The sequence below is a fragment of the Trypanosoma brucei genome, chromosome 8 (genome assembly GCF_000002445.2).
Source record: "Trypanosoma brucei brucei TREU927 chromosome 8, complete sequence".
NCBI classification, from domain to species: domain Eukaryota; phylum Euglenozoa; class Kinetoplastea; order Trypanosomatida; family Trypanosomatidae; genus Trypanosoma; species Trypanosoma brucei.
In genome coordinates, this window is record NC_007281.1 from 1,068,610 (window position 1) to 1,082,425 (window position 13,816).

A 13,816-nucleotide genomic window follows, 5' to 3' on the forward strand; every position below is an offset into this window, starting at 1 on the left:
GCCTGCAGAAGAAAAAAAAATAAACCAAGAAGGAAATACGCGCCGTGGGTGAGTACAGCCAAACCCATCCATAAGCATAAGATGTTTTTTTTTTAAAAAAATGTGTCACTACATATACGTATGTATATGTATCTCTATGCTAGTAAATATGAGCGTGAGTGGGAGGGATAAACCAAGAGGGAGAGGCGGCAAGAGCCAGCAGTCACTGATAACGGGAGATTCTAAACGGACTTTAAAGTACCTCTATTTGCGTTTCGTGCAGATAAAATAGAACTCTCTAAAGGAATGAGTCATATCGTCTTTTTCGCTCATCGCTCTCGGTTATTCTTCCACTTCCCCTTCATACTCCCCATCACCCTCTAGTGCCTCTTCATCACCCTCTGTTCCATCATCCTCAATCTCATTATCCAGTTCCTCCTCTTCTAGAACCGTGTAAAACTCCTTCGCTCTTGGACACGCATGGACGGAGGCATTGTTGAAGTCCAACAATCGGATATTATCCAGCCGTGTGCTACGACTAAGAGCCACATACGCCTGACCAGGAGAAAAGAAGCGATGGATTGCCACTTCCACGTGCGAAATTGTCAAACCTTGCGCCTTGTGAACCGTCATTGCCCATGCTTGGCGCAGGGGAAGTTGTGTACGCGTGGCAACGGGTTGATCCCCCATGTACCACTGATGCGAACTGGGTGATATGAAGGCGTAGACATGCTTTGGGAGACGTTTACTACCATTTGCGAACCCGCCATCTTCAACCGCACCACTGTCGGAGGATGTGTGGTTTCCCTCCCGTAGGTCCAACCTAACAATAGGTAAGCGCGTGAGACGAACGTGTTGCGGTGCAATGCCTCCCAAATACATCTCTAGGGGATGCACGGCATTCGCAGACTCAGTTTTGCCAAGACCAACAAGACGCAAGATGTCTCGGCAATGTGTGTTTCCATATACGCAGCCATAACTTGCGTCTTCAGGGCGGCGAATACCACGCTCACGCAGGTAATAGAAAAGAGACTGACCAAGGGCGGTGTCGACACAGCGGAACGCATCTTGTAATGTAGGCAACCCTGCGCGCTCCAACAATTCTTGTCCACGGGCCGAGGGGAAATGGCGTTCACGCGGAGCCCGAAGAACAAGTTCAACAAGCTCAAGCGGATGGAGAAAACCGACCACCTCACCAACGGACCCATTGACTAGACCAAGTCGAAGCGAAATGTTCTGAAGTACCATCACTCGCGTACCAACCTTTAGTGCAAGATCTGTTGGAAGTGTGCTGTCCTCAAACCGTACCCAAGGTTGCGATGGTTGTGTACCTGTAGTTGTCTCTTCAGTCGTTTCAGGTTCAGTTTCATGAGTGCTGTAGGCATCATAAGCTCGGTACACTTGAAGGGGACGCATTGTGTCTTCCTCCGTCACAGAATTAGCACCATTACTGCTGCCAGTCTGTTGTGAGGAACCGTCGTTTGGTGATGGATAAATTGGAAGGCCCTTGGGTTCGAGCGCGGCAAAATACTTTGCATTACGCATTTCCACCTCCTTGTTTGTTGCGCAGAGTCGCACGTGCCGATCTTTCTCTGCCGCTGCTGGCGTTGTCTCTGCGTCGGTAAGTGGTAGCACACCATCATTTCCGGCATCCTCATCCTTCTTTTTGCGTGACTTCGCGCTGGATTTCGAAGCAACAGTACGAGATAACAATAGTTCGTATGACTCAGGTGACAGTGATCCGACTCGAAGCTCGTCAAGGACCTGCTGAAACGCCAAATCATCGTGCTGCCTGAATTTCTTATGAAGAATGACGGTTATTAGATTCAACGAGGTCCATGTACTCGTCTCAAAGCAGTACTGTAGTTTGGACGGCGCCGGTGTCCCATCAGTTGGATCACCACCTTCTTGCGCTTCGGCATTTTCCTCCGTCTTTTGTTGTGGCTTATTGCGCGGTGGAATAGGCGGTAACTGCAGGAAGTCCCCACATAGAATTACCTGAATACCACCGAATGGTTCATTACGACGGCGTATAGCGCGTGCAATCACATCTAACTTATCAAGTAGCAGGGGATCCATCATTGAAATCTCGTCGATGATGAGTGTTTGGCAGTAACGCCATCGACCAGCCGCACGCCTACTGCGGCGAACCCACTTTAATAACTGACGCGCATCCCCATCTCCAAACTTCACGCCGGCAAAACTATTCACAGTTGAGCCGCGAACATTGAGAGCGGCTACTCCAGTAGTTGCCGTCACATATACGCAGCGGCGTTTGTTGTGCCGAAGTTGGTAAACGATCTCGCGGATGAGAAGTGACTTTCCAGAGCCTGCCCCACCCGTTATGAATAAGTTGCGCCCCTTTAATGCAAGCCTTAGTGCGCGCTGTTGCTCTGGACTGAGTGATGTTAAAATGGGAAGTTGGCTATCAGCGTCAGCATCACTGAAGTGGGTTTGTCCCTCGCTAGCCCCCTCTGCTTTTCCCTGAGCCGATATCTTCGCCTCAGTACCCACCGGTTGTGTGCGTTCAGCAACCCCTAACTTCGAGAGATATTCTTTATCATCCGTTACTTCAGTAGGTTCAGCGGCTGCTTTTGCTCGGAGGCGCTTCTTTTTCTCCTCCTCGCGCCGCAGAGCTTCCTCCTTCAACAGCTGCATCAGTTGCTTACTTTCCTCATCCACAAGTTTCTCATCGTCATCATCATCTATGGCAACGTCAGAAGCACCTCCTTTTCCCGGAGCACTTCCTTCTATACCATTGGCTCTTCTTGCAGTGTTAAACGCACTCGCTCCCACGGTTCGACCACTTCGCCGCTGCTTCGATTTGGTTACGGCAGCAGCTTTTGTTTTTCCACCTCCGACTTTCCGTCGCCTCGTCATGTGTTCCTCAGAAATCCGCGGCGGCTCAAGTGGCGGTGGTGGGGAGTCGATTTTAATGGCCGCTCGCCCGCGTTTCTCCACCGGTTCCGCCTTTGCAGTGCGGGAGCGGGCCGCAATGCCACTCACCAGCGGCGGTTCATTTGGTTGAGTGCTGCGGTTGAGGCGATTGCCGCATGTGGTGAAGTCAACGCGTTGAATCCGCAGTGCCACACGTGAGGGACGCCATACGGCGCTTAGACGGGAGAGCATTTGCGTGTTTATTTAAAAACAACAAAAATTCAAATAGTTGATTCAGAAGTAGCCTAAAATTATTATTATTTTTTTTAAAAAAGAAAACAACGACAACCCCACCAACGGAAACAATGCGTGAGATCGGTGGAAGGACCAACGAGTAAAAAGGGGAAAAGTGTCAACAGTTTTGCGCCCTACCTACGCGTAGCGGTTATGATCAGGCTGCCTTTGTGTGACGTGTTACTGCGTTATCACTGCTTATTGTTGTTCCTTTGGTTAGTGCAAAAAAGTAAAAGAAAAAGAAAAAGAGAAATTACCGTTGAAAAGTGCACACATACCAAGAGAGAGATGAGCCGTGCAGGTGCAGAAAGGTTCAACATTACAGAAGTATCAAATCATAATATTTGTAGTTATACTTCACCCACCGTTATCTTCAATCATTCCCATGTTCCATTTCTCCACCAGCTCACGTCCTCTCTTCAGTTCTTTTCTGCGCTCCCCATTCTTTTTTTCTTTTTTGGTTTTATTGAGGAAAGGAGGAATGGATGCGGTGATGCAATGACGAGCCGGTGGCGTCACAAACTGAAATCATTGCAACGCACATGCACAGAGAAACACACACACGAAAAAAAAAGAAAAAAGGAGCCGAGAGAAAGAAATGAATGACCGAAAGCTGATGGGAGCGTCGAAGAAAAGAAAAAAAAGAAAGCTATACAAAAGGGGGAAAAAAAAACAAGAAACATAGGGGAACGAAAAAGAAGAAACCAGACTGGGGTTGCAGAAGCCGAATAAGGGGGAAAAAGAATAATGGGGAATTAGAGGAAGAGGATCCGGTACGCGGCAAGACAGAGGCCACATACAAAACGGAATCAAACGCCGTTAAATTAAAGAAGCAGAGAGAGAGAGGTAAAGAGAAAACAAAACAGACGAAAAAAAAAAAGAAAAGAAGAAAGGGGTTACGGCGGAACAACTCCACCAGAGTTGACGCTGTTTTCTCGATATTGCTTTCCCCATCATAAATCCTCATTGATGCTTTTCTTTACTTCTTTCGCTTCATTTCGTGTCTTCTATTTTTTTCCCCCCCCCCCTCCTCTCTCCATCAGTGACGCGTATAAATATGTATGTATACAAAAAATATAAACATACATGAAATGAAACAGACAGCCAACTAAGAAAAATCTGTTTTAATGCTGCCGTAGACAAGCGCACACGCGACACCCAAACGGGGAAGAAAAAAAAAAAAGAGAAATGGAGAAACCTTCATTAAAAGTTTCGCTGAGGGCGAAGCAGTGGATGATAAGACGAGGACACAAACACAAAAACACACAAGAAGGGGGGGGGGGAAAAAAAGGAGAACTAAAAGAAGACACAACATTAAATATTTTAAATATATACAAATACACCAAATAACCGGATCCTTCACCACTCCCAATGTGACGAGAGGAAGAAAATGCAGAGTTGGGTGAAAACAGATATAAAAAGAAACAAAAACAAAAACAAGAAACGAAGCTGATGAGTACATAAAGATACAAAAAGTAAAAAAGAAAAAAAAAGAAAAAGAGGGAAAGGGAGAGAGAAGCGGTACTTGTGCAAAACAACAACAACATCAACAAAACACACACACACACACACAAAAGGAAGCAAAAAAACAAAAAAACAAACTCCCCCAATAAAATAGCAACAATCCGAACTTGGCGTAAAAAACAAAAAAAACGCCAGAGACAAGATGGCTACGAAATATACGCCCCAAAACCGCATGCATATTGACATAAACTTCCCTCCCTCACCATCCATTAAAAAAAAAAACCCCTTCTTCAAACTGTAATTGCTCGTCACGTTAATAACATCAAAGGAGAGGAAAGAAAGCGGAGGGGGAATGCACCATGAGGAAGCAGATGCACACCAATGCATAAATAAAATTAACATAAAATATACCGCAAAAAATGCTGCAAATATAAAATTTGTGATGCATGAACGCGTATATGATATCTCTTCTCTATTGTTTTCTCATATCTCTCCGCCATCATTCGTCCACACTCCCATCACATAATGCCAAACGGAAGTTACGATAGCAATAACAAAAATGATAGTGAGAAGGAAAGAAGAGTAAAGTTTTTTTTCTTTTAAACAAAACAAAACAAAATGTATTGTTGCACCCGTTTTCTCTCCCCCTTTTATTTACCTTTTTTTTTTCACACCACATTTTTTTTTCCTCGAACCCGATGGCACAATCCGTGAATTCAATTTCAGCGAATATCTCTACAATTTTTTTCTGTTTACTGATCCGATTGGTATTACGCTACAGCTTTTAAAGCTATTTATATTAGTTTCGGTTTCCTTTCCTTTCTTTTTTTTTTTTCATTACTTATTTCTTATTTCCACCTTTCCTGTTCACACATGTTCCCTGCCATCCCCAAATTATCAAATAAAACAATACGAAAAAAACAAACAAACAAACAAAAAGTACGGCGGGACAGCAGGGATTGCAGTAAAATGGAGGGTGGCGGGGACTGATGGCGTTTGAATTAAGTCCCCACTTCCGACTTAATCATGACTGTACAACGTAATTTTTTTTTTCCTTTAGAGAAAGAGACGAAGCAGCGAGAAGACGAGAAGGAAAAACACACACACACACACACACACACAGGGCAAAAACAGAGCAGTAATGAGATACATGATACAACATAACAAAATTATATATATATATATATATATAATTACTTATTTACCTATATATACCGATATCTATAAATGTGTGGTATATATATGTATACAAGTATATACGAAAAATAAAAATAAAAACAAAAACAAATCAACAGGAATCCCTAAAAAAAACCCATCTGCTTCTCCTACCTTTCCTCTTCGTACAATACACAAACAACACACAATGCATCAACGTACACAATTTAAGCAAAAACTTTCCGCACTTCCATCAGTGTAATATATATTGCCATTACTGGTATTTTTGTTTATTTTCAGTCCCTTACACACAGTATTGTTTCTATCTCCTTTCACTTTTACTTACTTTCTTGCTGTACATGAATCGATTTATGAGCATGTTCGCTTGTATGTATGGACGTGTGGAGATAACAAAGCATGGTAGGAAGCAATTTCGGAATACGAACCATATTGTCAGAAACCTTTCTTCCATATATATATATATATATATATATATGTCTCCTACCACTGTTTTCTTTTCTCATTTTAACCGACACGCTCGACATCTTTCTTTTTCCCCCTTCTACTGTCTTGACCAGTTGTTGTTCACGTATCATTTTTCATATATATTTATTTTTCATGATGATAAAAGTAAGTGTGTACTGCTGTGGTGATAGTGGTGGTAGTGTGGGGCGGGTGGATGGTAGCCGGAGAGCATAATGAAGGTGAATCCACGAACAGAGCAATCTGTTAGCAGGCAAAACAGCGGTTCGCAAAGGGGGAAAAATATTAGTAACAACAACACCAACAACAACTGCATTACGGTATAAACACACGAGTTGTTTTTCTGTATGGTTGGTTACAGTAGGGGCATGCCTTCTTTTGTAATTGACGGAGGCAACCATCACATGTGCAAAGGTGACGGCAGGGTAGAAACAGTACAAGGGACTGCCTCTCTAAACAAATGCAACACTGTCCGTTGTTAGTTTCCTGAGCCCTGTTAGAAACATATGAGGCTGGAGCCATGGTGGATATATTTGGAAAACGATCAGAATTTGTTTGCCCAGCGTGTGGCGGGGCCGTATGAGCCGCCTGCTCATTTTCTGCGTCGCGCTGAGCCACGTGGTATTCCTGACGTATGTAATTATTGGTGTTTCCACGTGGGCTGGTAAACGGTGGTGGTAGCACTAAACGAATGTCGCTCTGTTGATGACCATCATTCTGCTGTTGACGCTGCTGAGGACGCGGTGATGTGAGAGGCGGTAAAACCTCCTGCACCGCCAGTTCACCCCTGAAACTTCTACGCCAGCGCAGTTGCGGTTGCGGTTGCCGATTCTGGTGCCTATTGTCCGGGTGACGTGCCGTATGGGGCATTTCTGATGAATTCGGTTGGAAGAGCAAATGACCCCCCAAGAAGACGGGTTGGATGCCTGTTGTTATTTTAAGCAACTGCAAGCGATGCCGCCTGTTGGAGGAAAAAAGCGTTCTACCATTACCACCACCAGCTGGAAGGACAAGATTCGTGGTCATGAGAAAGTTGCGGAATGTTATATCCACACTAAACACCTATACTAACGGTGGGGGCGATTTCACCCTCCAGTTATAATAAAGTTGGGGCTTATGTGGGAACACCCTTTAAAAATGATTCAAAGTAGGGCCAAGCATTTTGGAGAAGAGAAGATAACATGTTTGTTATGAGCAAACGAACACTGTACAACAATCCTCAGCAGAGTAACTTTACACTGTAACTCCCTCTTTCCCTTTCTTTCCCAACACAGCTGAGACACGATAGCTTAGACTAAGGCGATATATTTGTGTGAGGAGCGCGCGACAGAGAGGGGGAATGGAAACTGGGTGCCGTTGCACTCGCTTCATGTGAACCTGCAACTTTACCTGCAGCAGAGAGATGCGGCCCTTCGTTGAAGCTATTATCACCTATTCACCGAGAGGCACCCACCTATTCATTCTGGAGATTCTCTCATAGGAACACAAATTACAACAAAAGGCGAGCATATCCGAGCGTCGTCCCCCAATTTTTCCTCATACCAAACTACTGTTTTTTTTTTTTCAACGTTTTAATTCTTTCCACACCCCTTATTCCTTTTGGCAGTCCTAAACCCGAGGGTTAACCGTTACAGAACCATTGCTCCACCCACCGATAGACACGACATTCATCTCTGCATGTCAATTGATACCACGAGAAGCGCTGCGAAGCATATTCACAGCAGCCCCTCCCCCTCCAAATCGGCAGCAACTACAGCAGCAGTAATACTGAATCAGTTCTCATTGCAAGCTGTGTAACATCGGTGCGCGTTTCAGCCGTGCAGCAACCTCCTCCTGTTGCCGCGCACGGTGCACGCGCTGTTCAAACGACTTGACCGTGGAAAGAAAATTTGGAAGCTCACGCACTGCGACGTCGGCTCTGTCGCGGTGAAGGAAGAGATGGGACTGAATTTGCGCTACACTCAGTTTGCCAGGCAGCAGCTGCAAGGCGAACGCTTCGTGGAGAGACTCCGGTGCCTCGGGAAAGAATTTACAAAATAGTTTCCGTGCTTGCTCACGCGATATCAGACCAATTTCGACCTTCAAATCACAGCGACCGGGCCGGATGAGGGCTTCATCCAGTCGCTCCACGTGATTTGTTGTCATAAACACGATTCGACCTTCCTGAGCGGCGACACCATCGAGTGCGTTGAGCAGTCCACTCATCGTAATGTGACTATCGGCGCTAAATGCCCGATCAATGTCTTCCAGTAGCACAATAGAGCGGATTGGGGCGGTGTTAAGCAACTGGACGAGTGTGTCGTCGCTCAATCCGCGGCCAGAGAGACTCAAGGGACAAATGGAAAGTCGTAACTCGCCAGCAAGCGCCATCACCACGCTGCTCTTGCCGCAACCAGGAGGACCGTGAAGCAGGTAACCGCGGCGATACGGAACGCCTAAATCTTCATAATACCTGCTTGACTGAAGAAACAGTTTCGCATCCTCCAAAAGCATGTCCCCAATCCCATCATTAAGCACTACAGAATTCAGCGGGCGCCGACGGCGTGGCTCTTGCCGCACCCAACGACCACCAGCGTTCTGATAAATGACCGTATGATCGCTGTTTCGCATGGAGGTGAGCTCCCGCGCCTCCTCGAGAATCTCACGCATAAAAGTCGAGGATAGACCCAATGTAGTCAGTTCCATTGTCTCAAGAACGTCAGTGCCCATTGCCTGGGTTTCCACACGGCGCCGTTGCAGTACAATTGGTCGGTGTTTGTACCAGAACCAGTGCCGAATGTTGGTACAGGGGGCATACATACACTCATGCGATGACTCGTCGTTGGAGTATATGGTGGTGTTGCGCGTGGTGACGTTCACCTGTTGAACCTGGAACGCGGGCTTGCTCGAGAGCCACCGCACCATCCACCCGTAGCTTTCGTCCTGACTTGTCACCTCCATTGAAATGACGAACCGCCGGCGCATGACGGATTTGAACATTGTGGACACTGAACGTGTGGCGGCACCAGTGAATGTCAGCAAATAAAGCCCGACGCCCGCACTAAAAAACGGATTTTGCAGCAGGTTCCCCAATGTTCGACTAAGGACGCCACCTTCCCCCCTCCAGCGCTCCGGTACAAGAGCGGCAAGTTCAGCTAATGCCACATCGGCACTCACTGCGGTGGAGGAGGAAGAACCGCACACGGCGGGGTTACTTCCATCGGCGAGAGCAGCAAGATTCATAGCGAGACGACAGCAGATACAACGCAAGGCTTACAATTTGAGGGAAGGTAAGCTGCGCGCCCCGAGGGAACTTTCAATTTGGTCAGCAAATGATGTGCAACGCCGGTTTGCTTCGACTCGTTGCGCCCTTCAAAGAGAAGTGCTGTTGCCGCCTCTCGGCGAGCTAATTGTCTCCTTCCTTTAATGTACGAAAGCAAAATACAAAGAAAACAACAGAAACGAGAAAATATCGCGGTTTGAGTACGGGAATAAGCTGCGGTAAAACACATATCCCACCCTGTCACATACGTGGCGTCGCTGCAGTGTCTCGTTTATGTGTGCCGTGTGGTAATGAAAGTAGAGGTAGTAACAGTGGTACATGCGCGTTACCCCTCTTTATATCCCTCCCTCCTTCCTTCCCGACGTCTCACACTCACAAACCATGTGTGGATGCAAAAACGTTTCGGGCGAGTTGCGAAGCGCTCCCTTCATTCCTTTTTTTAAAAATTATTCATGCATATACCCTGGTGGAAAATATACCATGTGATTTTGCGATTGGTGACACGAACAGCGAGAATACAAATAATGTGGGGTAACCCTCAACGGATCTTATACGATGAATTGGTACAAAAATACCTGTACATTATGAGTGTGTGTAACGGTAGAAAGCAGATGAATAGAATACACGGTACAGCAAAAGAAATATACATTGAAAAAGGTCTCCCTTTCATTTCTCAATACAATAAATTAAAATAGCCTAGTTGCTTACTGCATTGCATTGACGACGCCCTTCCGAAAATACACCTACAGAGAAGCTCACAGCGAACTTCAGCATCACCTGCCAATGCTGAGAGGGATGCCGACGCTACGAGAAGATTCGCACTAATACTCCATCGTCCTCCATTTCCCTCGCCAGCTATGACGGGACAGGAGAGGCTTCTGATGCACGAGAGGGACTTTCCACAGTAGTGTTCATAAAGGCAAGTCGGTTTGCCACAATGTTCGATGCCATATGCCGCCGCTTAAGGGCACTCAAAAGGACGTCCCGCAGCGGTGGTGTTGCAACCTTCTCCCAGTCCACTTCGTCCCTCACTCCCCGATGCTCTTCCGTTGTCCCATCTTCATTACCCTCCTGGCAAGTTGGCGCAGTGTAATCGTCATCCATGTCTTGGTCATCGCTATACAAGCCATACGACGCGGCACGCTTCCGTCGTGGCCATGTTGGTGCAAAGAATGCCGGGAGCCACATGTGCGCAAAGGCTGCCACCAAAAACGGCATTGTGTCAAAAAATCGGCAGAACTCTTCATAACTTATGTGTGAGCGGCGCATCATGTTCAACGGTATGACTGTTTTCTGGTGGGGTAACAAGGATGCTGCTTTAACACTCTTCCTATTCTTCCTCCCCTTTAATTGCGAGCGGATGTACGCCTGCTCTTCCTCTTGATGTAACACATCCAAGGAATCCCTTAGTGCCTTCACGATACTCGGCGACAATACGCTTTCCGGCTCCTCACAGGACTCCCGGCCGTCCCGCCGTAACTGAGTCAGGGCAGACTTGTGGATGTAATCGTCGGTCTCCAAAACACTAAAACAAAGTTTCCGAATCACATCCTTCAACTCCGCACCATTGACTAAGGCATCAAAACCAGCAAGCAGTTCACGGACATGGGCTTCTGGAGATTTCTCTCGCTGACTCGTCTCATTCACCACCGGTGCGGGGATGTTAACACCCGGAATAGGAAATGTCTGGTTACCGCGATTACCGGCAAGCACCGGACTCATTTTGGCAACTGACATGTTCGATGAAGAGGTTTGCCCTGCTCCACTGCCCTCTATTGTGCGGTGTAATGACGCGTGGTGGAGCTGAGCTGCCTTTAGGGGGGAGAGACTTCGCACTCCACTACTAGCAGCAGCAGTGTTATGTGACGTTTCAAGACGACCCACTGCGTTGACTCCAGACTCACTCATGGAAGATGATGGGTGGGCAACTGAGAAAAAATTCTCGGCAGCCTCATCATCCCTTACTTCGAACGGTGCTTGCCTGAGCATATCGAGAAATGCATCGAGTGTTACAATCCCACTGGAATCCGCCACGGTCAGTAGTGCTGACTGCAGAAGCCGGAGGTTCGGTGCGGGTTTTCCTTCTTCCACCACCTCTTGCTTCTTTTTCTTTTTCTTGCCACCGCGGTTCTTCCTACTTGGGGTTCCCAGCGACTGCGATCGTGCCCCGGTTCTCGTTGGGGAATTCCGCGCTGCTGCTGCTGCAGTGGCTGCCGCAACTCTTGACTGCCGCTCTTCTTCCTCCAGCTTTCGCACTAGCGCCTCCGGATTTTGCTTGTAGTAGGCTGCTATGAAGTAATCGTTAATGTCCTGCACGACCCGTCTATGGGCGAACTTGGGCAGGGATTCCAGTATCATTTTTTCCTTCGCCTTCGTCATTGGTCCCTGTAGCACTGGTAGAGCAACCGCTTTCCCCTGTTGTTCATTAAAGCGCGAATTCGGTGGAGGAAGTCGAAATAAAGTTTTATAGTAGTCGGTCATGGAGATACGACGCTCCATCATAATCTTCCGCTGCTCTCGTTCCTTCGTCTGCTGCAGGCTCTCCCGTCGGCGCACATGCCAAAGCACACGGTCCTCTACCGCGGTGTTTCGCAGCCGTTCCACATTTGGACAGGGAGAAATGTTTGACGCCACCACACGCTCTGCCGTCGATGACATCCGCGCAGTGGAAGCCTTCGCATCCATCGAGAGAGAGGTTGCACTCCTCGTTCCAAATGTGGTTGTTGACATCTTCTCGCCTGAAAATATGCTTCCCGTACGCCCCTTGCTCTGGCGGCTTCCCTCAAGTGCATCGCTCACACCCACAGAACTCATCGGTGTTTACGTGGCGACGCAGCCCCTTCTGCTGAGCAGGCAGGTGGGTAGCTGAGCTTCAGCCTAGTGTAATTTGAACTAACAACCAAACGAGCGCGCACACAAACAGCAACAATTCACTTTTTGAAAAACGCAAGGAACAGAGATAAGTCTGAAACCAATCTTAAATAAGTTGCCTCGACCCTTGTTTTACCTTCGCTATGCTCTGACGAAAGCCGAAAAGCAGGAGCTACAGCCCCTATGGATGACTAAGGGTGCTTAACACTGCTTATGTGCATACATTTATTTAAGGGGAAGTAGAAGGATAATGCAAGGAACTATGAACAAACGTTAGTGCAACCAGTCTACACAACGGCATGTTTCTCAAGAATCTTACTGCATTGATGCTTACACATCCCTTATCCAACCAATCGACAAACGATGAATGTAAAACATAGGGACAGGGATCTTCAGAGTGTGTAAAAAAAAAAAAAAGCGACCCTTAGCCGTTATGCGGCACTTGCTGCGATGCGTCAGTTTTAGTGATGTAAACTTGAATATTAGCCGCAGATCGGTGCCACCTCCTCCATTCTATGTGGTTCCCCCGTCATTCCACAGTAAGGCCAATCCAACATACTCAGCCGACACCTCATGCATGTCAGCGTTGCCTTCCTCAGTCGACGCCCATTGCCACGTCCGCCAGTCGTATCGCTCTTACTTTCACCCATCTTTTTGACCAACTGTAGTGGAATTACAGAGCGTCGGCGTGCCAACACACGCGTGTAGCCGGAAAAATCTGTTGTCTCCAAATGCCTGCGCATCGCCATCAGGAGGGTGTTGCTTTTGGATCCAGTGGGCTTACGTCCCCTTGGTTCCGTTCCGCGTCCTCTCCCGCGCATGGCCTAATAAATTTGTTCCCTGCTGCTTTCACCCTCTTGAAGGTTGTTTCCCCCCCTTCTTTCTCTCGCGACCAATCACAAATACACACAGTCCTGCTGTAAATGTAGAGAGTTTAGATTAGTGAGAAGGAATGTTAGGAAAAAGACAAGTGATGAAAGGATGAGGGGATCACACGAATAATATTCCCAAATAGACAACGGAGTTACTAAGTTACGCTTGGAAAAGATGTGGGTAATAAACATAAGTAACCAATACACCTTACTCTCCAGCTTCACAGAATACCAGCGTTGTGCTAATGGGACGGATAACCACGGTTGCAATTAGATGGTCCATACAATTCTCTGGCCGCTATCTGACTTCCATCTACCACTGCACATCGAGGTAGTGAAGGCACGAAACGGTCATTAGAGTTGCTCCGCCGCCGCTGGTAACGAAAAGCGGACACAGCAACTGGGTGTCCAAATTTTTCTAAGGGATGAGAGGGGGGAAAAGAAAAAAAAAACAGCAGGCGATCCGCGTTAGCAAAGAAAGGGTAAGCGGATGCGCATCCTATGACTCTTCCGACCATAGTACCACGAACCGAAAAAAAGTTAGTGACGACGCAGGCAG

At 47.1% G+C, this 13,816-nt stretch overlaps 5 protein-coding genes across 5 annotated transcripts, besides 10 other annotated features; all 5 read right to left on the reverse strand.

Annotated features, from left to right (window-relative positions):
* Positions 1 to 13,816: part of a sequence feature (sequence corresponds to BAC RPCI93-10J17) that runs on past both edges of the window.
* Tb927.8.3560 (DNA repair and recombination helicase protein PIF1, putative) lies at positions 322 to 3,108 on the reverse strand (the record flags this gene model as incomplete). The annotated part of the gene is made up of 1 exon (XM_842094.1): positions 322 to 3,108. The coding sequence occupies one exon, from the start codon at positions 3,106 to 3,108 to the stop codon at positions 322 to 324; it is 2,787 nt and encodes a 928-aa protein (XP_847187.1).
* Positions 3,163 to 3,190: a sequence feature (AT_rich).
* Positions 3,779 to 3,854: a sequence feature (A-rich).
* Positions 3,977 to 4,042: a sequence feature (A-rich).
* Positions 4,464 to 4,484: a sequence feature (AT_rich).
* Positions 4,556 to 4,745: a sequence feature (A-rich).
* Positions 5,712 to 5,736: a microsatellite.
* Positions 5,785 to 5,873: a microsatellite.
* Positions 5,876 to 5,902: a microsatellite.
* Positions 6,240 to 6,265: a microsatellite.
* On the reverse strand, positions 6,568 to 7,278 carry Tb927.8.3570 (hypothetical protein, conserved; the record flags this gene model as incomplete). The annotated part of the gene is made up of 1 exon (XM_842095.1): positions 6,568 to 7,278. One exon carries the CDS (start codon positions 7,276 to 7,278, stop codon positions 6,568 to 6,570), a length of 711 nt encoding a protein of 236 aa, XP_847188.1.
* Tb927.8.3580 (ATP-dependent chaperone, putative) lies at positions 8,032 to 9,474 on the reverse strand (the record flags this gene model as incomplete). The annotated part of the gene is made up of 1 exon (XM_842096.1): positions 8,032 to 9,474. The coding sequence occupies one exon, from the start codon at positions 9,472 to 9,474 to the stop codon at positions 8,032 to 8,034; it is 1,443 nt and encodes a 480-aa protein (XP_847189.1).
* On the reverse strand, positions 10,370 to 12,328 carry Tb927.8.3590 (hypothetical protein, conserved; the record flags this gene model as incomplete). The annotated part of the gene is made up of 1 exon (XM_842097.1): positions 10,370 to 12,328. One exon carries the CDS (start codon positions 12,326 to 12,328, stop codon positions 10,370 to 10,372), a length of 1,959 nt encoding a protein of 652 aa, XP_847190.1.
* Tb927.8.3600 (hypothetical protein, conserved) lies at positions 12,868 to 13,134 on the reverse strand (the record flags this gene model as incomplete). The annotated part of the gene is made up of 1 exon (XM_842098.1): positions 12,868 to 13,134. One exon carries the CDS (start codon positions 13,132 to 13,134, stop codon positions 12,868 to 12,870), a length of 267 nt encoding a protein of 88 aa, XP_847191.1.